The sequence below is a fragment of the Mixophyes fleayi genome, chromosome 4 (genome assembly GCF_038048845.1).
Source record: "Mixophyes fleayi isolate aMixFle1 chromosome 4, aMixFle1.hap1, whole genome shotgun sequence".
NCBI classification, from domain to species: domain Eukaryota; kingdom Metazoa; phylum Chordata; class Amphibia; order Anura; family Limnodynastidae; genus Mixophyes; species Mixophyes fleayi.
Genome location: NC_134405.1, coordinates 83,568,303 through 83,595,436, shown reverse-complemented (window position 1 = coordinate 83,595,436; position 27,134 = coordinate 83,568,303). Strand labels below are relative to the sequence as shown.

Below are 27,134 nucleotides of genomic sequence, written 5' to 3'. Positions count from 1 at the left end.
TACAGAGAGGTCATTACTTCAATATAAAGAATGTAACAAACAATGTTAAGAGAAATCCAGCTAGCAGAGACAGAAACTGAAAAAGTAATTGCTAAAAAGAAAAAGCAAGTCAACCACCAAAAAGTTTTTCATACCTAAAAGTAGCAAAATATATGTATATTTTTTTTTATTTATTTTTTTACAGCATATAGCATTGTTAGACTTCATCTAGAATATGGGGCACCTGTGTATAACAAAGACCTTGAGAGATTTATGAGACATTATAATGAATAACACAAATGAGGCATTAAAAAGTTGAGTGGATTTATTTTTAATCTTTGTCACAACTTACTTTCACGTTTGCTGCTGCAAATAACTAAACCTAGCTTAAAGCCATCCCTATCTGTCCCCTGTACACAATGGAAGCAGCTGTTTCATATGCAGAATTAATATTCAAGATTAACATCACCATTTATTTATATAGTGCCACCAATTCCGCAGCACTGTAGACAATGTTTTTGTCAGACGCTGCCCCATTGGAGTTTACAGTCTAAATTCCCTAACACACAAACAGACAGACAGACACACACACACACACACACACACAGACACACACAGACTAGGGTTAACTTTGTCAGCAGCCAATTAACCTACTAGTATGTTTTTGGGGTGCCAATTTACAAGAAACTAGTGTCATCACTGAGGCATGATGTCGTCCCACAAAATGTCTGGCATTACTGTGTGTTGGCACTGGTTACATAACTAAAACAATATGGCATAATGCCTGCAACAAATCAAATCCATTTTATGCCAAGTTATGTATGAAAAAAAGAGTGGCATTAAACTAATTGCAGGCAGTGAAACAGTATATTTACCCAGTGCCTTTCCCCTCCCCAGTGCTGATAGAACAAAGCTCTCGGCATGTGCAGGCTTCCAAAGGCTTATGCTCTTACTTCTTGTGTTTGTGCCAAGTTAGGATTTAACAGCAGAGTTTTGCCATAAGCCACAGATCTCACACAAACCAAGCAGTGCCTACAGGAAACTTACCAGCTCCCTGAAAAGAACAAAAAAAAGAATGTTCTGCATTCATCGGAATGCTCTGCGGAAATAAACTGCTCCTCTGTAGAAGCTACATTCTAGAACAGGGGTTCACAACTCAAGCAATTAGTGGTGTCAAGAACCTGTCAGACGGTAAATGTAATATAGGAGGACCAATGGGGTTAAACACAGACTTCTAATATGTAGGCAGTGACATAGTTAAGAATCTGACCTGGAACTCTGCCTCCTCTCAAATTGTTTTTTTAGAACATTAGCAAGTCCTTAGTTTGGGTTGTAAAAAAAATATCCAGAAGGCTATTAAAGGCAAAGATACTTGATAGTGATCTTTGTTTTATTTATTATTGTAAACACAAAAGTAATCTATAAATAAAATTAAACAATTGGCTTGGGTAGATCTGACCAGAAGAGCTTACAATCATACATTGTAGTATGTATCCCATAGATTGTAAGCTTGCGAGAAGGGCCCTCTTACCTCTCTGTCTGTAATTACCCAGTTTTGTTTCATTACTGTGTTTGTTTCCAATTGTAAAGCGCTACGGAATCTGCTGGCGCTATATAAATAAATGTTAATGATGATGTTAAGCCATCCTTTTTCATAAAACAACTTTGAAACTATACATTTGTGAATATTACCATATGTGCAGGTTTTAGAAATGTGTCAAAACTGGAATTGCCTGGGATTACTTTAGCCTTATTAAACAGCTCAGTGCAAGCCATTGTTCTAACACATTTATATACATTTTCAAATATCAAGTTCTTACTTGGTATAGGAATGTATATGTTTTTATGTATGCAATTTATAAATTATTTCCATTCTTAGACCAAGTCGCCTTTTAACATTACATTTAAAGGACCAATAGTTAAAATCGATATTGCTTTATATTAAACAGGTCCTAGTTACCATTACATATATATGTAAAAGCTTGTATCCCTGATAACAGAAGTGCTGTTCTGTTGTCGGCCATTTCAAACAAGAATAGGCGTCCAACTGTGTCCTTCAATATGCTTAAATGTTCCCTCACAATGATCATTTTATCCCATCATTTATTTAGCGCCACCAATTATGCAGCCCGTATAGGGGAGATTGTCATTCACATAAGTCCCTGCCCCATTGGAGCTAAGTGTCTAAATTCCCTAACACACACTAGCTAAAACAATTCTTATAATCAGCGCATGGAACACTAGCATGGATAATAGTGGATCTTGAACATATAAATAAACTGAGGCATGCACCCGATAAATGCTTATGCTCTTCTATTGAAGATGGATAGGTAATGAGTGCTTAACAGTGTATATGAGGAATGAAACTCTTACCCTAATCTCTACCTGTTTACCGTGACCTACAATCCTCCCGATTTGTTCCCAGCTGGTCCTCCTATCTTTGGAGCTCTTTCTGGGAGATATCTTCCTTTAAAGGTGGTTCCAGCTCCTACTGCGTTCTCATCCGTCAGGGAGTGCTGGGAACGCAAAACACTTCCTGATAGTACGGAAGCCTCAATAGCTCAAAAACCTACAGAAAAAAAGACTTTAACTGACGCGTTTCGTCCTACTAGGACTTTTTATAGTTAAAATTTAAATCAACTTTATTGTACATATAAAAAATGGGAAAAATGCATTATTTCAATAAATAAATGTTGTTCTAAAAAGGATCTTCCATAATTTAAAATACATATTTGTGCATTGATCCAGACAGAAATGGATAATATAAAAACTATATAGTGATGCTATTTAAACTAAAAATGGCCACAAGTAAAATTCCAAATTGAGTCCCAATGGTGCCAAAGTTTTTTTTTAATTTATAAATAAATTCAGTTTCTATCTTTGACATGACAAAAAAGTAATTACCTCCGCTCCAGTTTCTTGGTACATGTTTTATACCTAAAAATTTCAATCATGTAGGGTCTTTGTTATGTTTCACTGAAAAATGGTGGGATGCACTGTTACAATGCCTTTCTTGATATTGCGAATATGTTCAACACACACACTAGCGTTCATTTGTCAGCAACCCATTAACCTACCAGTATGTTTTTAGAATGTGGAAGGAACCTCATGCAAACACGGGGAGCTCATACAAACTCCAGATAAAGCCCTGGTCAGGAATTGAACTCATGATCCCAGTGCTGTGAGGCAGAAGTGCTAACCACTGTTCCACGTAGTAGCTTTTGTTCTTATATGCCCCTGAAACTTTAAAAGATTAGTTTGTGACTGTTATTACATTTTTGTATAAGGCAACTTATGTTTTAGCGGACATTTAATTTGTGCGTGAGGGATGTTACTGACCCCCTGTCCTTGTACCCGTACAGATGTCTGGTGATGATCGGAGTGACAATGAAGAAAACGACAGTGAGGAAAATGAGGACCAGCGAATAACCAATGGAGACGGCAAGAAGCGCATAGTAAACGGCCAGCATGACCGCTAGCTTAACAGCTCGCTATAAGCAGTCGTGCTCCACCCCTGATTTACGGAGAGTTAAGAAAGACCCTACTTTTCGTCATTGGTTTTCTAGCCAGACATTCAGCAGGGGACAGGGGCAGAGGACTACATCTGGAGATGTACTATTGATCGGGAGGTGCTTGGTCCTTTCTTTGGGGACCAACTGTGTTTGAGACCAAGCCCAGCCAATTTTCAGTTCCAAATATAAACAAAAAAAGAAACACAAAAACAAACAAAAAAACATTAAAAAACAAAAAAAACAAAAAACTTAAGAGCGTGCTTGTTCTGCATTCTTGAGAGGCAACAATTAAAGCTTTTGTTTTACTAGAGAGGTGTGGAGTATGAAGATCAAAGTATTACGGCCTCCTCTGGAAGTACAAAAAGTTAAATTAACAATGTGCATTAGGGGGGATGTTAAGGTAATCGAAATTACTGTATAATCCAGTAGTACGGCAGACTGGCAAACTCATCCTCTTTTCTCTTTGGATACACACCATCAACCTATCCAGAGTGGAACAGAGCAGCTATTAATTGCACTAACCCCTCAGCGACAGCCGTTGCTCTGGATCGCCGCAACCAGCATCACTGTGCATGATCCTTGCTACCACCAGAGGGTTAACGTCACAGTGCACTGATGACAATGTAACACCACCTCATCCTTGACTCTATTTATACCACATACAGGAACACAAGAGGAGCTCTGTGCAAAATACACACAAGATTAGTTGTGCACACACTGTGACCTCATACATGAGGTGTGTGGGAGGGGATAGTCGGATTATTCTCACCCAGCCGGCTCCAGAGATGACCCCAAGAAGAGCTGGCTATTCCCTTTGCCATTAACACATATCACTGCAGTGCCTGCTTTCAACAAAGAACTTTGTGGGACCTAGGTCTTGTAAAGGATATGCAAATTTTGTAAGACTTTTAGCCAATGTATACTTGGTGTTCTAACCAAAGACACAAGTGGTTCATGCCTACTGGGGGAAGGGGGAAGATGACAGTCTGATAGCTTTAAAGTATACATATTACACACAGATTTTTTTTTTTCTTTTAATCGTAGCTTATTTTTAACACCTGTAAAAATGAGATACTAGTGTATATCAGCCTCTGCTAAATGTGCAATTCAGACTGTTCCTCCCTCTTACTGTAACTCCAATTCATGATCATTTTTTTTTCTAATACTATTTTAAGTGCTGCCTTTAATGTATGTGTAGACCAGGGTTATTTGAAGTTAAGTGCAACCTCTAAGATTTGCAGCGTTCCTCAGACCTGAAAGCTAAGTGCTCAATTATGTTCTATTATTCTCTTTTACAGTTTTTATCATTACTTATGAAAGTGGTAATTTGGGGTGTATCCCAGTTATTTTATGAAGACTAAAGCTGCACGAAATTAAAGGCAAAAACCAACTCCATAACTCCAGTGTTGTCTGCAGTGGAGAAAACAAATTTGATACTAGTCCTAAACATTCTTCACACACACTAATTTTGTATTTGTAGTTTTGTCCACGTGTAAATAAAACCACAAACAATGATAAAACTTTTACCTGCTTTAATTGCAGTTTGTATTTTTTTATCCCTCCCCTCCCCATACTGCCAAATAACATTTATCTTTTTTGTGGATAGTTTTACTTTGCTGTATTTTAGCAGGTCAAAAATTAAACAAAACCGAGAAGTCACTGTCCACTTCAAGGACTGAAAATGATAATTATAATTATGCTACACAAACCCTTGATTCCTCCTGGTGACCAGTTACATAGCGCTCATTCATAGTCAAGGCCCTGGCTCGCTCTCCCAGTACATGCAAGAAACTTGCACAAATTCATGGCTGGTGAATAGGAAATGTGAGGCAGTAAGACCTGTGGCAGCTTAGTACATATGAGTGAAACACTGCTGTAGGTCTTCTATAGATTAGTAGAACAACCTTGTCAATGCTGAACAAACCTATAATACAATGGAACAAGAGATGCATTCTCTACGCAGACCACTTTTATTTCATACACAGTTTCACAATTCAGATACTGGTACACCAAGCATTCCAGAACTGTCCACTAATAAATGATTTATGTCTATAATTTCTTTGCTGTGCTTTTTGCAAATATACTAAAAGGTTGTATATGTAATCCGTTGCTTCTTTTGAAGCAAACTGATAATTAAAAGTATTAAAGCGTGAGGGTGATTACTATGATCCGTCTCACTGGGAGAGGAACGGCTGATCTGTTGCTGTGGTCAGTGGGAGCACTGAGGAATTCCTTGCTCAGAACATTCTTTCACCTCCCACTGATAAGAAGTTTGGAGACATTGTTCAGCTGAAGGAGAACAACAAACATTAGGCTTAAAGTGTGACATTCAGCTGACCTAAAACTGCATCTCTTGGCAAACATATGGTAGCAGGCAAAGGTCGATATAAAGAGTTCAATAGCAATAGCTGCAAGTAATGTTTTATAAAGACTGAGCTCTATATATGTCAGTATCTGCTCGTCACCAATGATTTACCATAAGGCAAACATTGTCTACTGCATTTACTGGATCCAGTGGTCCAGCTCCAAAATAATACCCCTTCCAATCAAATGCCACCCACTATTTGAGTTGAGATAGCAAGAGCAGCAACTAAAAGCCATTCTCGCTGCCATATCCTCATAGAAAGTTAGAGGTAAGCGTGGAACATTATCTAGTGGTTATCCAAGGGAAATATCATTTTTGCTTCTCCAGAATAATGGCTCACCCATAAGTGGACCTCCGCTTTCTTCTACGGCATGGGGGATTGCATGATAGAATGTTTCACATTGCTAATTTTCACAGTGAATTGGTATCTTTACTTGTATGTAGACATAATTATGGTAGTTAAATAGGATATTACCAGACATGTGTAAATAAGTATTTCCGTATTCTGAACATGTGATCCCTGTCACTCTACTCCTAGCACTTCAAGTTATTATATAATACGAGCTACAGACTAAAAGCAACATGTAGTACTTACTGCTTGTAGTCTACCTAATTCAGCTTATTGCTTCTACCTCACACATGACCTTCCTTGGCCTGGATGTTATTCTGTAGTTGAGACTTGGTTCTATTTTTTCCAATGGTGTTGCAGGACTGCTGGTGTAGATGGTGATGACAACCGTTAAAGTGCATCATTAGATAAACACAGTATGAGCTGCCACTTTGTGGGATGAGAATTTAGCCCACTGATTAACTAGGAACTTGTGACATTACTGAGCCGTGAGGCCAATGATACTCACATGGATACTGGCTCTGGTCATAGAACAACTGCCTACACTGTGCAAAACTGGAGTAATGACAAATCACTCCATATGTCAACAATCCACAGGAACGAATTACAGTTTTTTATTTATTAGTCTTACAGATCAAAGTAAATGGCTATCACCTGTAAGACTAACAAACATACAGGTCACAGCCAGTTACTTCTCTGGGGTTGCAAAATATGAAGTCATTTTTTCCTACCTTATTTGATCAACATTACATATTAGTACATCACCATCATATAAGACACCAGAGCTGATGAAAAGCACTGAGGGGTATATTTACTAAACTGCAGGTTTGAAAAAGTGGAGATGTTGCCTATAGCAACCAATCACATTCTAGTTGTCATTTTGTAGAATGTACTAAATAAATGACGGCTAGAATCTGATTGGTTGCTATAGGCAACATCTACACTTTTCAAACCCGCAGTTTAGTAAATCTAGCCCTAAGGGATTTATTGAAGATCCCCTTGTGTTTTTTTGGCAAATCCTGTATCCAATTTGGATTACTGGTGCTGTAACCAGCACTGGATTATAGTAACTTTTTCCTTGTTTGCTGACATTTAAATATCACATTACACTTATTTTGCAGTAGAGCGTTATTCAGGGAGGGAGTATCTGCTACTTTATGGTTGGTTTAGAATACGGACATGTGTGAGCAGCCGTAGTAGTGCAGAAGGGTTATATGGAAACAGCTTCTTTTTGTGCAATCTGCAAATGGCTTCTTGAAGATCTTCCAAACACTGTACTGATTTCTGCTGGGTGGTCGGACATGTGTTCCCTCCGGCTTGTGCATTTGCTGGTGTGGAATGGAATACTGCATGTCTTCCTCTCAGCCCCAGTCTCTCCATGTGTTTATCTATATCTGTACCGTCAGCGCCAGCACTGTGGCTGATGATAGGGCAATTTCCCTCTGCAATTTCTGTTTCTGAATCTTCGGAGCTGTCATATGCTACAAGGCGTTGCAGGGCACTCAAAGAGCATGAACTCTCATCTCCAGGAAGTGTTGAATGCCTAGGACCAGAACCAGGAATGCTAGGGTTGAAAGAAGTAGATGTTTGCAGATTTGGAAGGTTAGTGCACTCTTCTTGCAGTTGTGACGCTGTTTGCACCTGCCGGGGACAGACCGAGACACTGGCCAAGGTAGGTGACTGGAGAGACATTGACTCATCAAAAAAAGTGCAGGTTAGGCAGAACTCAGGCCAGTCTTCCTTCAAAAGCTTCAGATACCTGACAAAGTATTCCAGAAAGCAGGTTTCTGAGGAGATCAGGAAGTCGAGCAGGACAGAAGCATCAAATAAAACATTGTTGAGCAGGAACAGGAAGATGCAGTGAGGGTTGATGCCACATTGATGTGAAGGCAAATTCCAGATTCCCTTGTCATCACCATTAGCAGCAGAAGGCCGAAAGCTGAAACAAAATAGTATGAAAGGTCAGATGTGTCCAATAATGCAAGCTAGTCTTGTTAAAGTAGATCTGGTATATTGTGTAAGTATTACAAGCCATGAGTGAATAGTTTTAAGTGCAAAGCTGTCTCTGTATTCAGTGCAGTGTAGAGAAAACATGAGAAACCTCATGCACTCAGTATCTCCAGTAGCACAAATACTTTTACTTGGAGGCAGTTGACCCAACCATGTTTACCTTGGATTATGGAGGTACATCTGGAGCAAACACTTTGCCACCTCCAGCATGTCATCATCCTGTTCTATGAAGGTGAGGGACACCCATTCGCAAGGATGCACGGTCTCCTTCCACCTAAGATGGTACTTTAGGAACTCCAATAAGTGAACCATGAAAGTGTGCATATCCATAGCAACATCAGCATGACCTGCAAAAACAAAACAATGTTCTTATCAGTCTCATTGCTGGATCACCAGTTCACCTGTAGTGTTTGCCTGGATTTTGACGTGACCCTTGAATAAAGCTGATGTTTGATGTAGAAATAATTGTCATGGTATTAAGAAGTTTAAAAACACAAACTGGGTTTCACTGAGTAATAGAAAACAATAAATAGTTAAATTAGCCACTAATGAACCCCCCCCCCCCCCCAATAAGTATTTAGCTACTGTTCGCTCTATGTATATAGCAAGGATTTATATCTAGTTTGTGTCTAAACATGCTATAATACACATACAAATTCCAAGTAGAGTACAAGGAGTGAAGCAAGAGGTTCTACAATCCTGCTAATCTAGTGTTTACTTTTATTGTAAACACTTGTATCAGAACTCTAGATGCTTCAATGCTCCAGTCCTCCAATGAACCTATTCAGTTACTATGTTCTTTCTATTGCACCCAAGTGTGCAAAAGTTCACTCAAGAAAGGTTCACAGACCAAATGAATTAAAAAGAAATGTCAAATCATAATCTATAAATATTAAACAATGTAATATTGTAGGCTAAGTAACGTTTACAACTGGAAAGCTGAGGCAGAACTGGAAAGAAGGGGGTATACAAACATATATAAACCTCTTCAACCAGCTAGTGCGACAATTGCCTGAAAAGCCAGGTAACCTCGGTGGAATGGTTAGACTTGCAAACAGGCAGAGAATCTGATGGGTTTCATAAGGATTCAGTTCTAAATAACATGCCATAAACTGACTATATATGGTATTTACAATCCCTCCATGAAGCAGACATCATTAAACAGAGTCCTAGTCCTAGAGGCGCAGTTCTCTGCCACCCACATATCACTATCCTGCAGTTACTTCATGTTCCAGATCCCCCTCTACTGAACTTAGTTCCTGTTGCCAAGGAAGCCACTATACAGCAGAAGAGACAGAACGCTGGCCTTGTTCAAGACCCGGCTCTTGCCCCTAGGATTCCTGCAGTGCAAACCATTTGGAGACTCTTTCCGGCAACAACATCGAAGCATCTGCGGTGATACAGCATTTTCTCCTCACCACCAAGAGCCTCACATACTGTCCGGCTATTTGGTGACAAAAGTAAACATTAGGGGCTAGATTTACTAAGCTACGGGTTTGAAAAAGTGGGGGTGATGCCTATAGCAACCAATCAGATTCTAACTATCATTTTGTAGAAGGTACTAAATAAATGAAAGCTAGATTCTGATTGGTTGCTATAGGCAACATCCCCACTTTTTCAAACCCGCAGCTTAGTAAATCTAGCCCTAGGTCTGAAAACCGAGTTATTTTTCTCAACCCTTCACCAACACTGTGCTGCCCTTCAGACCAGACATAGCTTCTGTTGGGGTAATGTTGTTCCAATTTGCATCAGACACATTGCAAGGGACTGGCAGGAGAAAATAGCAGGCATGAGGCTTATATATATTTTTAGAGCCAGAGTCCTAATCCCCAGAGAGAGTCCAAAATGCTAAAGTGAGCCATGGGTAAAGAACACTACTTTCTCAATTTGGGAAGGTGCTCAGCAGTTCAACACTGATCTCAGCAACTGGAGACAAATTTTTAGATATAATAGCTTTCCCCTTTTCTATGGCACCAGATGTGTCCATTCTACAGCACCTCCTGGTATATGTGGGAAAGGGGTATCTGTAGCCCTACAGGTACATACCAGGACAGGCGAATAATATTTCACAAAACTTGGTTCCAACTTTAATCACCAAAGTTCTGCCTGAAATGTAGATAGAGGGTACCATACTCCATATTTTAAATGGCTCAACTGAAGGACTCTGGGAAATAAAAATCCTTGCATAGAATTACAATTAAGCATAAACAATTTCCCTGCTGTGTATCAGTGTCTGAAATCCAGCCTGCACCAAACGTATACCAGCATCCTAAAGCCATTCCCTGCATTTATTAGCATTTATTTGACTTCTGCAAATCAACCTAATCAAGTGGTTCTCCTCATCTAAACATCAGCCACTAATCGTGTACCTGCAGAAGTCCAATGCAGCATAATTTTCCCCTGCTGTCTGTATACAAAAGCAAGATCCCAGTACCCTTGTGGACCTGTTCTTTCCACTTCTAGAACTGCTGGGACCACAAGTGAACTGCCCCAGTTTATCTCTCCTGGTGACTCCTTACATTCCACTGCACAACCCGTCAAGATTCCAGTCTTCTCGGCATTCTGCACTCCCCAGCCCTCCTGACAGAAGAAGTACTACCCTACTCTACCCACCTTGGCAATATGGGTAAGTGTAGCCATGCAAGAGCCGTGGGACAGCTTGCAAAATTTCCCACACCTCCACTTCAAATAATTCCAGGGAAACGCAGCCGGCTCGCCAGCAACCTAACTCCAACACGGTTACACAACACCTTTATTCTGGTGTTTTTTGGGCCTTAACCAATTACTGCTTTAAACTATTAACCAAGGCAAGGCACTCTCACATTTTTAAGTTCAGTTAGAGCTTACGATATGACTGGTGGTTTGTTGGTGAAGGATACATCAGAGTTGGAGCAGTTATCTATAGTGTGATTATATTTTGCTCCTGTACAGAAGAGGCGCACACATATCGTGGCTGACAAATCAAAAAATGGGGATTAACTATCTTCTAGAAAAAATGAAAAAAAGAGATTGCAGACTTATGGTCTACGTGGAGGGGGCAGAGGTATCAAATGTGACTATTTCTGCCTTGCTGGATGATAAAGGTATAAAACGGTCTCTTTGTAGCAGCTACTGTCTTCTATAGCCATTATAAGAACTACATATCCCAGGTAGATTATACTCCTGATTCCAGGTATTTTCTCGACTCCTCAAACACCTTGGTGGTAATATACACAATGACCACATCCTTCTTCAATACCGAAGCCCCAGAGCTGGGCAGTATCCATCGAGCTCCAAAGAAAAAACAAAAAAAAACCATAGATCAATTTATGCCCCCCCAAGCTCCTATTTTTGATCAATCATCAGACGAGGAATCATTGGTGCATTTGAGAGAGTTCATGGAGTGAAACCTTGCAACATTTCCTATTATAGCCCCCTACAGATGGGGTGGTGACTTGACAAAAAACAAAACATTAGAGTATACAGGGAGATTATAGCTCAAATATAAGCCAGTGACTGTTAACATGAGACTAACACTTATAAGACATTGGCTATACAATCTTGACATACTAGTTGAACATAACATGATGAAAAGGTGTAATATGGCAAATATTAAGTGAATGGCAAAACTCAGCCAAAAACCAATTAGATCACATGATTACTGACTGTCATTACGACCTTTATTATTGGAATCAGCCTTTTATATGATATAATGGTGTCAGGCTATAATTTAATTGAAAAGTTCAAAAGAAAAGTTACATAAAAACAGTGCCATCTTGTGGTTGGCATCCTATGCGGTGGATCAGATTATGAATTTGTGCAGTGCTCAGGATTTCCATCGCTGTATACTGAAGTAAAGAAAGCTCTGTAATGTTTTATCAAATGTTCTATCACAGAAATGGAAGTACCACCTGTTTACTTCTCCTTAAAAGTCTTACAACATATTCTAAATCTATGGTCTTAACATTTTTAAAGTGTTTGTTGGTATTACCTGTCACTCTACTACTGAGGGCTTCATCACGGAACCAGATTTCCAGGGCTTTGACAACAGAAAGGCTCACTGCTCCCAGGATCCCCAGGTCGGGACCAGAATCTGTTACCTCACTGACGCCTCCAAAGCTGCTCAATTTGTCACTGACAGGAACCTGTAGCAGCCAGCCTTGCTGTACTGCACCCAGCAGGGTCCCAGCTAGGAGAGCCATGTCCTGCTCCAACATTGCATCTTGTTGATGAGACACGGCATTAGAAGGCGGGAGAAAATCTTCCCCAGCCTTATACAACAGACATCGTTTTAGCACCAGGATGACCTGCTTCTTAACATAGTAAAGAACAGGAGAGGAAATTAGGTTTAAGGCCTGAGGAAGAATCACCGATAGAACGTGTTTGCAAAGGGAGACATTCAATTTTAGCTCTATCCTTAAGGCAACCAAGATTTCGAAGAGGTCCAAGAGACAGGAGAGCTGGCTGCTGCATTCTGCACCTAGTGCAAGAGGTTGGCATGGAGTGGTTGATAGGCAAGTGATGTAGGTAGAGCAGAATCTTTGCAAGACACTTTCAAGAGGCACCAAGATCCCCAGCAGAAAGTCTGGAACATATAAAAGTCTGAACTCAATATTTTTTAACACACATGATCACAGTGGTAACTTCAAAAAGATTTTATATATTTAACTGCATAAAACTTAAATATAATAAAAGCTCCTTATACTACCTCTTTATATTGAAGACCATAATATTCATACCATAGAAGACATACTTGTTCATTTACAGTCACTTGCTCAATGATAAAGACTTGGAGCAGGAACTCAGTCTTGTATTGTGCATACAAACATTAGGCATCCGATTTACAGTTGCAAGTAAGTGCATATGATGATTGTCGCATTTCTGCTCCAAACGCATCTATACACTAGATGCAAGTCTGCACGTATCGAGATGCATGCCACTCAAAATACAGACCTGTGAAATGCAGCTGTGAAGGCACATCTTGCTTATGCACATATAGGTCAACTTTATATTCAAATGCGATAAGTTCAACCTTCAAAAGGTATGACTCGCCTTCACATATGCGTGAAACCCAAATTCGAACTGTACTTTTAGTGGCACACAATATGCACCTTCCAGTTGCACGTTTTCATGAAGCAGTGCTGGCCATGGGAGGGGAAGAGAGAGGTAGAGTTACATTCAAAAACCTCCATGAGTTGCATACTATTAATTTAAAAGAACTTCAAGTTTGAGCAACCATTTATTTTTTTAGTATGTGCCCGCTATTTGGCTCTCCCCTGTTGCCATCTTTTAGTACAATTAATTTTACATCTTCAAAATATACATAAACAAAGGTAATCTAAATGTTACATGCATCATTATGCTGTTGTGACAGAAGCACTGGGAGAGTAGTAAACAGCAGGAATATAAGTCTTGAGTTTCTGTCATTTGTGTTTTAAAAACTCCAAGGAGATTGTGAAGCTTTTCCCCACACACAGACAAAGAGTGTATTCAGCTGTATGAATAAGCAGTATAAGGGTCCCTGGGGTATGAATGGACAGAGAAGGGTAGGCTCCATTCATAAGGCCCATTTTGGGTTTTCCAACAAGCTAGCTAGCTGCTAGTAATCAGGAGCTGCACCTGATGAGGTGCTGTTAAAAGGCTGCTAGGCAGTTCATTAAGTCTCTCGATACCTGGGGATGAGGCCTGATGGCTCCTGAGAAATTTTTCAATTTGTCATGTCTAAGTTCTGCTGTTTTGTATATGTGTGGGACACGAAGTCCCCCCTTTGTAGAGAGGGAGTGTCTGTATATTAGTTAGAAGCCACATGGCCCCTAACCCGATCTTATGACACTGTCTATTTATTGAAATCTTGTGGGTAAGAGGGCATGTGAGAGAAAAGCTAATCGGGAGTGGAAATGCTCAACAAGCGCTGGTGGGCAGTGGGACATGTGTGTAAAAAAGCTGGCTAGGGTGCCTAGGGCAGGGGTGCATATGAGAGAAAAGTTGGTGGGCAGGGGGGCATATAAGAGAAGCTGGTGGAATGGAGGTGGCATGTGACAAAATCTGATGGGTAAAGGTGGCATGTGAGAATAGCTGGTGGGCAGATGGGCAAATGTAAAAATGGGTAGAGGGTAGGGGGCATGTATGAGAAATGTTGGTGGCCAGTGGGGGGACATGTCAGTTTGTTACAGGGTCTGATGTCAAGTTATTTTGCTTTGTTCTGAAATCTAACATTTGGAGCCTTCCCCTCTAGATATACTGCATTTGCTCCCGGGCAGCAGTGAAGCCCTGAGAGCATTCAGCGTCACATCAGTACATCAGTGCACCTGGACTGCAGCCTTACCAGCCAGGAGGAGGTAAGAGCTACTATTTTTATTTGACAAATGTCAAGTGTGTATGGCTCTAGAAAGTGGAAATTAGGGGGAGGAGGTGCGGTAGGCTGAAGCTTTGCCTTGGGTACCAAGCAACATTGCGCCAGCTGTGCCCTCATGTTTACGGTTATTATGAGAATTTTTGGGGGTTCAGCATAACCTTCTAAAACAGGATTCAATATCCAGCCAAATACTAATATATGGTTTTGGGCCATTCCTATTATGCATGGAACCCTAGATTATTAAATTGTTGTACTACTAATAATTCATGTAACCTAGATGAAACAGGAACACATTAATCCTCCCACTACATCTATAAATTAGTAAATGAAGCTCCATTAAATAATCATTTAATATATCTTAGTAGTTGCCGCAATAAAATAAAGAAATAAAAATATTGAACAGATCTGGTGAACTCTTTGGGTTTGTGGATTACTGGGGCTTAAATTTTGTTTAGCACTGGACAATAGGGCAAATACTTTCATTTGTGGTTGGAAGGTGACCGAGAAAGACCAATGATAGGCAACCAGATACACTTCAGGGGCCACATAGGGCACCCACTAACTCTCAAAGGGGATACACATTAATCTCAGTATTAGGTTAAAACAATAAATTTACTCAAAACAGAAAATACCAAACAAAAAAAACAACAACTATCTGTAATAACATATCAGCAGGTATTTTATAAAAGTTTTACAAACTATAACAAACAAATCTGACAATAAAGCAAGAATGAGTTGCTGGTTTCAGGTAGAGGCTTGGAGGGCTGCCTGTTGGCCGTGGTCTATTTTATGAATGTGTTGGTGAATATGTTCCTTTTTTTGATGGGTCTTTATCCCCAAATTATTGTTCAAAATCATGCTACATGCTATACATAGAGGAAATATTGGTCAAGTCAGTTTATGACTTGTAATTTTTTTAGTGACAATGACAACCAGAAAAAAATCAAGGAACAATATATATTTATTTTTAACCCTTACCCGCCTTTTGGATCCTCTTATCTGCAAGGATTCCTTTGCAAACAGATATCAGAGACATGAGACATGGGATTAATGTGTGGGATCCAGGATCCTGACACAGGCTCTTCTGGCAGAACTGCAGCCATTGGTCATTCACTTCATTCTGGGGAAACCAGCATAGCATGTTTATGTAAGATACATACATTACATTACATGACATTCATGGGTGGTTCAATGAAATCTGGGGTCTGAGCAAAAAGGAGCATGCAGACTGCTCCAATCTACCTCGATTGCACACTTTCCAAATGTCAACCTGTAAATTAAGATTAATTAACACATTAATATGCTAACTGGGGCCTTATGCAGCCTTTGCCCTGGACCCAGCACGGATTACATTTGGATACATTTTTATGACTTGCTTATGTGAGCTGGAGGTGTCAGATGATTTGTAACATCTACTTTTCCCCTATACACTTCAATACATCTTGGCAGGCATGCAACACTAATGTTAGTTTTAGTTTACATTATTGCAACAATGTTGCTGCAAAACAATAAGCTATTAGTGCTGTGGAGACACTACTAACTAATATTATGCTTCTACCATATGGCAGCCAAATAATGAATACCAGATAAAGAGAAGACTGTCTCCACTGACAGAAGCAGATAGGATGAGGAAGGCTATTGGTTTGCAGTCTTACACCACAACGTGTAATAAAATGGCTAAAATATGTGAAACAATTAAACAAGCACTGCACAATAACCACTTAGAAATTTGATCGGTCATAAAAAGAGAAAAAAATAAATTCTCACCTGAAACTTAAGTTGAAATAGCACCAGATAAGAGAGGCACTTTGAGGAGATGTGTGATAGCACCTTATCGGACGTATTGAACAGTCCAATCTGCAAAGATAGCAACAATACACTGTCACTTACACTGTACGTAGCAATACCCTCGCCCAATGATTGGACCAGAACTTTGCAGTCAGAAACTAAGCCAAATTCTATGATGAGTGGACCGGTCACAATGATTTTTTTTATAGCATGTCACAACCTCTTGTATACACTAGCCATTTTTCAACAATGCTTATTTCCTATTTATTTATACAAAGCCTCTATTTTATTTGCTCCCAACATCATATGCAAATGAAGACAGCTATATACACAAGAGATGCTATCAGATGGGGGGAGAGGTGGCTCAGAGGTACTTCAGCTTCAGGTAGATCAGGGTCTCTACACCTGGGGGTCAGTAGACGGGTTTCAGGGGGATTGCAACTTGAAGAAAAAGAAATATTTTCACGAATGTCTAACTGAAATTTAGCTTTTCCTTCAATTATGAATGTAGGAAACAAACCACAGACATATAAGAGTACCTGTGACTGTCACCAATAGAAATCAGATATTTTCATCTCATATTTGGCTCGGATAGGTGAGTGGGCTACGAAAAGGGGCCCATAGCACAACAAAGGATATCAACAACTGCACTAGAGTACAGAAAATTAAGATACTTTCTGGGTTGGTTTTTTTTTATCAATAGTAGATTGTTTCATTAGATTAACAAGCTATATTTTGTGAACAAATCATCTTGGACCATTTATTAGTATTAAAACAATGTACATTGCTTTCAAACCCATTTTCACAATTATGTTCCTTTCCTTGGACTGTGCCAAAGTGAAAAATCCATCTCTGTGAAAGGATGTCAGATGTTTCTTTCTTGTAACTTTATAACTTAAAGTATGACCTGAATCAGCTCTTACTATAGTGGAGTCCAGTCCGGTTTGTAGCAGTAGATCCACTACCCGGGAATACTGACATCTGACTTGAGGCTCAGTACAGAGGTTCTCTGCTTTGATGATTAGAATCTGTATGAGCGATAGCTGCAATAGTGTAACATCCCGTGGACCCCATGTGATGGACACATTTCCTGTACACAGGGAAGGTGTTGGCTCAATAACTTCTGACACTGTTAAAAAGAAAATAATGGGAAAAAAATAGTAAGAGTAGGCTCTCTAATGTATTCAGTGTTCAGTCATGAAATTCTGTTTATTTACATACAAAACTATTTACTAGTAATGAACAGAGATGAATATTACAGTCAAGCTGCACAAACAGTGGCACCAAAAACCATCTCAAGGGTGCAAGCTGAAAATAAGGATCTGTCATAACCCAGAATGAACAGGAGTACAGGAGTGACAGAGGTCTCAGTCAGTGATCACTGCCTGGGTGCTAGAAGCAAACTATGACAGTTTGTCTTCACTTCCACATTTAAGAGTTGACTGTTTCTTTCATCTTGAGAAATAGATACTAACGAGTTTCATTACCCAGCAAAGGGTAAATATAAATAGATCCGTATTTCCTGTATTATTTCCTACTGGGTCGCTGTACATCAGTCAGCTGTGTTACATGTGTAAGACTGGAAACCATATATGAATCAAACTTGTATCTCCTAGAAGTTATATATTCTGTTATTTCAAATATTTAAGAAAATGGTATTCCTAATAAAAATGTAAATAGCATATATATTAAAAAAAAAAAATACATTAGTAGGAGCAATAGATTGAAGACCCCTGCCAAGGACTCCTTTTAAGAGTACATATGTGAATTCAATAAACATCCACAAAACTCATTGATAAAATCATCCATAATGACCATATTCTACAATATGTACATTCTTAAACATAGGTTAATCACAGAGCACATGTAATAGGTCTAATTAATAGTATGTGCCCTTATGTCATACAAAATAAATAACTAAATGTGCAGCTCAAGATTTTAATTTATTTGCACCTCCTTACTAAATATATACGTCAAAGACTGTGGATAAAATGGACCATACCTCCAAATACTTAATAGAAAAAACATTAATCATCTTTCAATATGGATATATTGTATTTCAAGATTACAATCACATATGCTGCAAAACACTAATCTATGTGGTGAAATGTAGCTGCTCCAAGCAATGTCAGCTGTCCTAGACAGAGCGATCATAGAGTGTCCATCTGCAATAAAAACCCTGTAGACCACTCCCGCAGTTATAGAGAGCTTCCAATATAAGTTATCAGTATTCCTGATTACTGCAGTATACTCTCTCAGCGGGTACAGTTACATTCAGATTAGTAGTATTTAAATTAATTAATATTTTTAACAAAAAAAACCCCCATATATTTTATAGTTTAAATACACCATTAACCATTGATTTCCTAGATCTTCAGGCCAGTTTGTATGAAAATGTGTGTTTATTGATCTATTTATTGTATAAATCATCATATGTGATAGCTGGCTATAGCTGCTTAGGTCCGCGAGCACATTTTCACTCTCTGGTTCCCTGGAGCAAGCCCTCCTTTCAGGGCTGATGTAAAACAATTAGAGCAAGACCACCCAGTTGTTTACGTTAAATTATATCTGTACTGGAGCAGTCAGTGAGAACAATGGGTGGCTAAACTAGCAGTTGTATCACTGTTAAGTGAATGAAACCGGCCGAGTAATCAGATACATGGACAGTGGTGTGAGACCTAATTGGCCCAAGCAGAAAACCAGATGATATTTCTTATGTGTAGCTATTTTAATGAGCGAGGTAATTAGTGTGTGTATTTTGCTCCATTCATTTTTTTGTTTACAGAAATGGTGTGGCTGTGTTAACGGTAATTTAATTTGTAGTTATAATGAACAGGGGACAACCAAAATGTGTTGCATATAACAGAGGCAACTTGTGGCTTTCAAGAACTACAAGTCACATGAATAAAGTTGCCCCAATATGTCAGTCATATTTTGCCTCCTGGAAGAGCCCCACGCCTTTGACGCTTCAAATGGTCTGCGGTCAGGTTTGGCACACCTCCCAGATCATCATCATCACCATTTATTTATATGGTACCAATAATTCCTCAGCGCTGTACAGAGAACTCACTCACATCAGTCCCTGCCCCATTGGAGCTTACAGTCTAAATTCCCTAATACACACACACACACACGGGTCAATTTGCTAGCAGCCAATTAACCTATCAGTATGTTTTTGGAGTGTGAGAGGAAACCAGAGCACCCGGAGGAAACCCAAGCAAACACGGGGAGAACATACAAACTCCTCACAGATAAGGCCATGGTCGGGAATTGAACTCATGACCCCAGTGCTGTAAGGCAGAAGTGCTAACCACTTAGCCACTGTGCAAATAGAGCATATTACCAGTATCTTGAGGGGCTCCTCTGTATCTTTCTACAAAATTTGGTCCCCTTGATCGGATTTCCAATCTAGAACACATCAACATTCTCATCACGTGAACTTTCTTTTCTTCACCCCCCTCCTACTTCATCTTCCCTTTCCCCCTGCAACCTTGCACTTTTCCTCTCTACCCGATAGCCCCTTTCCTTCCTGCTTAAAACAATAAAAACATAACAATTATACGGTACAAGACCAGCACACAGCTGATTTTATAATGTACAAGTGTCATTGGGGAGTGTTTGCTTCTCATCCTACTTATCAAGTGTTCAGCTCTCTGGATACACCTACCTCTATCAGTTGGAGAAGCACAGGGCTCGGTGCTAGGCCCTCTTCTCAATCTATGCCACTTCTCTTAGAAAACTAATAAGGTCCTTTGGATTTCAGGATCATCTAATGCAGATGATTTCTTATGATTCATAATTCATGCATGCATAATCTCCCGCACTCACTATTACAATTCGGTCTTACCCTAAGCAGACTTTCATCCCTACAATCTATTTTGAATGCAGCAGCTTGACTAATTTATCTTACAAAAAGTTCTTCTACTGCTGCTCCTCTCTGTCTCAGTCACAACATTGGTTTATTGTAATTTTCTGAATCAAATATAAAATACTTCTACTAAACACAAAGCCACTAACAAAACGTGCACTAACATGCATCTTTTCCCTGTTCTCAAAATATCCCCCAACTCAACTCCTCATTTGTGCTTCTCATACATATGCATTACCTGCTCCTAATCCCTATTCCAGGATTTATTCGGGCTGAACCTACTCTGTGGAATGCCCTCCCTTACACAACAAGAGTTTGCCCTTGGTACCAAACCTTTAAGCATTCCTGGAAAACTCATCTCTTTAGGCAAGCTTATCAAATTCCTGAGCCATCTTATTAACCCCCCTAGGTCCCTAGGCTATTCTAGAAAATTGTAGACCGCACTGGGTAAACCCATACAAAAATATTTAATGAAGTCAACACAAATGTGACCTATATAAGTAATCTATTACTGATTTGTGGTGCACCCTCACATACTATAATATGTATGTCCAAAAAAGAAGAGAGAAAGAGAAAATATGTATAGAGGGGCACTCAATGGGTTTAAATTGTTGAATATAGACTGTCAAATTGAGAAAGATTCATATATATATAAAAAACATAGCTTTATTGGTATTCATTAAAATACTAGAGTTCCCCATATAGTATCTGGGGTTAATGACAAATTAATAAAATATTAAAAAATGTGAATGAGTAATAGTGACCAGAATTAAGGATACTGTTAATAAGCAGTGTTACCTGCTATTCTGTGTTGCTGTCTGTAATATTAATTGTGGGTAAAATACCCACAAAAATACCCTAGGCTATTCTGCCTGATTACCACCACACTACATAGTATACTCAATAATATATTTATTCTCCTTTGATCAACATATTTTACTAATTATTATTTATTTATAAGGCGCCACAGGTTCCGTAGCACCGGATACAGAAGCAAGTAACAAATAGAGGAGGTAATAGATATAAGTAGCACAGATAAGTGTGAGTAATGCTAGGGGGACTCACACAGAGTGCAGCAAAAAACATGACAGGACGTACTAGGGAGTCGGACAGTAGACGGATATGAGACAAGAGGTAGAGAGTACCCTGCCCCCAAAAGATTACATTCTAGAAGGAGAGCTTACATTCTAGAGGAGTGGGGGGTGAGACAGTAAGACCAACTGGGAGAAGATGGAGATGACAGGCGAGGAAGAGGTGGCGATGGATAGAATGGTTAGAAGGTGGTAGGATAGTCAAGCTTGAAACAGTGATTCTCCAGTGAGCGTTTGAATGACTGAAAGTTGGGGGGAGAGTCGAGAGAGACGGGTAGGAAGATCTAGAGATTAGGGGCATCATGGCAGAAGTCTTGAAGGCGAGCATGGAAGAAGGTAATGGTGAATTGAGGCGGAGATCAGAGACAGAGCGGAGTGGCCAGGTAGGTATGTACCTTGAGACAAGGTCAGAGATGTAAGTTGGAGAAGTGAGAAGAAGGAGAGAAGGTCAGGGATGTAAGCCCTCAAATAACAGGTCAACATAGAGAATCTTCTAGAGATTTATTGGTCTTGAGCATGATGAAAACTGGTATGCTTGGAGTATTATTTTCAATTATTCATTTTTTCCCCCCATTTAGAATTCCCGTAGTTTCCAATATCCAAAACAAGTTTTAATACAATTGGTTAATCTGGTCACACAGGAGGGTTTGGTTTTTCTGTTTTTTTTTGTGCCCTCCAACGTTGCCATAGTTTATAGACCATAACTTTACGACAGTTTGTAGGAAAAATTGTTCTCAAATATTTCTCAAAAAATTACAGGAAAATGATCATAAAATCTGATTTTATTCTTCAGATTTTTTAATTGTTTTTTTATTTCTTAAAGTAATTATGTATGTTCTTCTACATGATTATTAATTATACCTTTTTCCTTACATAGTTTGTTAAAATGCCTTTTCAACCATAATTGTCTCATAAATTAATGTACACCAATATGTCTATATTGTCAGTGAAAATTTGACTGCATTTAACTTCAACTTGTAGTTTGAGATTCAGAAATTCAAATTTCCTGTGTTCTGTTTTCAGACACCCTCCCTCTCTGCTTTTTTTTTTCTTCACATCTATCTTTAGTTGCCGTTAACCTTGATTCATGATTATTTATTTCCTTGGCTAGTGAAGCGTTTGTCTCCAGTATCTGGCCCAACTTTTTAAACTACATTAGATTGTAAATCAGCATAGCGATTATTGCTGTTGATATGTACGGCACCACAGTGTTCCTCAGCTCCAGACAGTGGGAAAAACAGAGCATACATAAAACAAACACTTACAAAGACTAAATGACTGTAGACATGAAGGGGAAAAAAAGGGAGTATGGAGAACTCGACTCATGAGAGAGCTTACATAATCTAATGTGCTTACATAATCTAATGTGCTATTGATCTGTCGCTACAAACAGCTACCTCCTGTTAGGAACTCCCAAGTCAGTACAGTGAAACTCGGGAACTACTCAGAAGGCCAGGTGTTCACTGGAGCCCCTAGTGGTGGGGACAGACTGGGCTGCGGGCCGACCGAGGGTCGAGTAGCATATACTGACTTAAAGGAGTTTCCCAGAAGTGGAGTGATTGGTGGACTGTAGTATAAGAGAAATCCAAGGTCAAAAGGTCACAGGCACAGATGCAATATCCAAGGGCAAGCGAAGGGTCAAACTCACAGGCAGAGAAGCAAAATCCGAATTCCAGGCAAAAGGTTAAGGTCAGAAGAGAAGGGTCACAGGTCCAATAACAAGCAGGGGTCAAACACGGGTAGTCAAATCTAAGGTAGCAGGAACCTAAACGGATAGTACAAGCAGGCAGCAGGACTGAGGACAGAACGCTATAACCGGCAGTGAGGCTGCAGACCTCACTGCCTTAAATGTACAGATGAGCCAATCAGAGTCTAGCTCTGAAAATACTTTCAGGAGCTGATTAATGAATAAATCACAGTCTAATAGCCAGCAGGCTATTAGATCTTCATGCGCACGCGCCCAGCTGTCCCCTGTTGCCGGGACGCGGCGCTACAGTGCTGGGCGTCCGGCTGTTGCCTCAGCAACGGTCGGGAGTTAGGAGGAAGCGACGTCCCGGTCGTCATGGTGACGGCCGGGACGCTGGGGCAGGCAGGAAGCGAGCCGCGGCGGCTGTGAGTACCGCCGCGGCTCGTGACAGTACCCCCCCCCCCTTGAGGAGGGGTTAAGGAACCCCGACATCCAGGCTTAGTGGGAAACTTCCTAAAAAATTCTTTAATGAGTCTTCCAGCGTGTAGACGTCTCTGTGGTATCCAAGAGCGCTCCTCAGGGCCATAACCCTTCCAATGAACGAGGAATTGAACTTGACCTTGAACCAAGGATTTTTTCAATAGCATATTCGTGGTCTCCGTTCACCATCAGAGGCCTGGGCCTGTTAGAGAGAGACCGATTAAACTTGCTGGGAGCAGCGACTTTCTTCAGAAGTGAACAATGAAAGGTCGCAGGTATTTTTAAGGAAGTGGGTAGTTTCAATCTAAATGCCACTGGATTAATTTTACTCTCAATTGCAAAGGGTCCGATGTATCGGGGCCCCAGCTTCCTACAAGGTTGCCGCAACTTGATATTCCGTGTGGGGAACCAAACGTGATCCCCCACTTTCAATGAACAGGGTCTACGGTGACGGTCAGCGAAGATCTTGGATTTTCGGGAAGCTTGACCTAGTGCAGCGTGCACCTTTTTCCAGACGGACCTTAGCCTGGCCGTAAAAGCAGGCGTTCCGGAATCCCCACAGGGAACAGTAGTAGAGAATGAATTGGATTTTGGGTGAAACCCGAAGTTGCAGAAAAACGGGGACGTGTGAATAGTGGAATGGCAAGAATTATTGTACGCGAATTCTGCCCAGGGCAAAAGAGAGGACCAATTATCGTGAAATTTAGACACATAAATGCGCAAAAACTGTTCCAGAGCTTGGTTCATCCTCTCTGTCTGTCTGAGGATGATATGCTGAAGACAGACTGATAGAGATCCCGATGGACTTACAAAAGGCTTTCCAAAACCGGGCAATAAACTGGGATCCTCGATCTGATACTATATCTTCATGAAGACGAAAAATATGCGTCAAAAACAAGGTGGCCAGGGTCCTGGCATCCGGTAACTTGGGCAAAGATATAAAATGTGCCATCTTACTGAACCGATCGACAACTACCAGGATGGTGTTATGTCCTCCGGATACTGGTAGGTCAACAATGAAATCCATTGACAGATGGGTCCAAGGCCTGCTCGGCGTCGGCAAGGGTAACAATAGCCCAGAAGGGCGGTTCCTATCGGTCTTGTTTTTAGCACACTCAGGACAAGCCCGAACATAATTCTCCACATCGTCTGACAAAGTGGGCCACCACAACCAACGAGAAAGAACCTCAATAGTCCTACGGATTCCCGGATGGCCAGCAGAGCAGTTGTTGTGGCCTTCAATGAGAACAGATTTCCTTAAATGGACGGGGACAAATAATTTGTTGACCGGTGTCTGAACTGGAGCGATTCTCTGGAAGCGCCGGATAGTTGCTCCTAGATCCTGGGTGAGTCCAAGATGAACAGCAGTTGTAGGAACAATAGACAACGGGTCCGGAGACTGAGGATGATGGGCCAAAAAACTTCAGGACAAGGAATTGGCCTTAGTATTTTTAGAACCTGGACGGAATGTAATAATGAAGTTAAATCTGGTGAAGAATAAGGCCCAGCGGGCCTGCCTAGGATTCAGAGTTTTAGCGGTCTGAATGTATTGGAGGTTATTATGGTCCGTGAAGATGGTGATGGTATGGGTAGCTTCCTCTAACCAATGTCGCCATTCCTCCAGTGCCAACTTAATTGCCAACAATTCACGATTGCCGACATCATAATTACATTCGGCAGATAAATTTTTTTTAGAAAAGAATGCACAAGGATGTAATTTTTTGCTCCTTGGGTCTTTTTGAGAAAGGATAGCGCCAGCACTGATATCAGAAGCGTCCACCTCTACAATGAACGGAAGTTCCGGGTCAGGATGTCTCAGCACTGGAGCAGAAATGAAAGCAGCTTTGAGTGCAGAGAAACTCGCCAATGCCTCCGAAGGCCACTTCGCTGGGTTAGCTCCCTTTCGAGTGAGAGCAGCGATAGGAGCCACTAATGAGGAAAAAGAATCAATAAACCTACGGTAATAATTTGCAAATCCGAGGAACCTCTGGATCGCCTTTAGATTAGTAGGGGGGGGACCCAATCCTGGATTGCTCGAACTTTGGCAGGGTCCATTGCGAATCCTGATGAGGAGATGATATATCCCAAGAATGACACGGTGGCCACCTCAAATTCACATTTCTCCTTTTTTGCATACAGGTGATGTTCCCGTAATTTCAGCAGAACTTGGCGAACATGCTGACGGTGCTGAAGTAAAGACTCAGAGTAGATTAAAATATCATCCAGATACACAACTACTGTTTTACCCAGGAACTCTCGTAAAACGTCGTTGATCAGGTCCTGGAAAACCGCCGGAGCGTTGCATAACCCGAATGGCATCACGAGATATTCATAATGTCCCGACTGGGTATTGAAGGCAGTCTTCCATTCATCCCCTTTCTTGATTTGAATAAGATTGTAAGCTCCTCTGAGGTCAATCTTCGAAAATATAGTGGCAGATTTTAATTGATCAAACAACACCGAAATCAATGGTAACGGGTACATATTCTTAATAGTGATGTTATTCAGTCCACGGAAATCAATGCACGGTCTAAGACTGCCATCTTTTTTTGACACGAAAAAACAACCTGCGCCTACGGGAGATTTAGAAGGACGTATGAATCCTTTTTTCAGGTTTTCCTCCACGTATAGCTCCATGGCCTGAGTCTCTGGAATGGACAAGGAGTATAACCCCCCTTTGGGCAACTTGGAACCCAGGACTAAATCAATGGCGCAGTCATACTCTCGATGTGGTGGAATGGAATCAGCTTTTCTTTTGCAGAACACATCAGAGAAGTCCTGGTAGGGTACCGGCAACAAGTCTGGACTAGGCTGTAAGATTCTAAGTGGCAGGGTCAAGCAAGACGTGGAACACTCGGGACTCCAACGAGTAATCTCTCCACTTCTCCAGTTGATAAGGGGATTATGACTGCGAAGCCAGGGATACCCCAATATCAAAGGAGCAGAGGGACAACTAATAAGATAGAAGGAGAGCTCCTCTGTATGGAGAACTCCTACAGACAACCGAACCATTGGAGTCCTAGCGAGAATCCTTTCCCCAGGCAAGGGGTTACCATCCAAACCACATGTGATGATGCTTGATCCTAACTTGATATGCGGAATATCAAGCGTCTGAGCCAAATGTATATCCAGGAAATTACCAGCCGCACCACTGTCAAGAAAAGCTTTCAGGTGCACGGATCTCCCACGGAAAGTTAGACGTCCAGGGACTAATAAAGAGTTTTCTGAAGAGGTAATCTGAAGGCCCAAGCGCACCTCTTCACCTGCACTTAGGCTTTGGAGTTTCCTGGCTTATTGGGACATGAGCGAACTAAGTGGCCTGGTTGACCACAATACATACACAGGCCTAGTGAGCGTCTTCTGGAGCGCTCCTCCGGAGGCAAGCGGTAAGCGCCCAATTGCATGGGTTCAGAGGAATCGGGCAAAGTGTTATCGGAGCTAGTGAAAACGTCCATCGGAACAGAGGACTCCCGTTCAGCCTTCCTCTCTCTGATCCGACGATCAATTTTTATGACAAGTTGCATCAAGTTCTCCAGCGTGTCGGATATCGGATACTGGACTAAGGAATCCTTAATCTGCTCGGTAAGTCCTAAGCGAAATTGACTTCGCAATGCTGGGTCGTTCCAGGCGCTATCAGTGGACCATGGCCGAAATTCCGCACAATACTCTTC

The 27,134-nt window shown here is 40.7% G+C and overlaps 2 protein-coding genes across 3 annotated transcripts in view; one reads left to right on the top strand and one right to left on the bottom strand.

The window, feature by feature from the left end:
* The window catches only part of CERS3 (ceramide synthase 3), an 86,465-nt gene extending 80,919 nt beyond the window's left edge, over positions 1–5,546 (top strand). For both annotated transcript variants that reach the window (XM_075207673.1, XM_075207672.1), the window contains one exon: positions 3,342–5,546. In XM_075207673.1, the coding sequence (XP_075063774.1) occupies positions 3,342–3,458 (117 nt within the window). In that variant the 3' untranslated portion in view covers positions 3,459–5,546. The remainder of the gene's footprint in view (positions 1–3,341) is intronic.
* A 1,259-nt stretch (positions 5,547–6,805) lies between these two features.
* Positions 6,806–27,134, bottom strand: part of LINS1 (lines homolog 1) — a 25,057-nt gene continuing 4,728 nt past the window's right edge. The window contains exons 3-8 of the mRNA XM_075207670.1: positions 17,261–17,466; positions 16,317–16,406; positions 15,528–15,669; positions 12,186–12,779; positions 8,376–8,562; positions 6,806–8,144 (exon numbers count right to left, since the gene is read on the bottom strand). Coding sequence (XP_075063771.1) covers positions 7,361–8,144; positions 8,376–8,562; positions 12,186–12,779; positions 15,528–15,669; positions 16,317–16,406; positions 17,261–17,466 — 2,003 coding nt within the window. The 3' untranslated portion in view covers positions 6,806–7,360. The remainder of the gene's footprint in view (positions 8,145–8,375; positions 8,563–12,185; positions 12,780–15,527; positions 15,670–16,316; positions 16,407–17,260; positions 17,467–27,134) is intronic.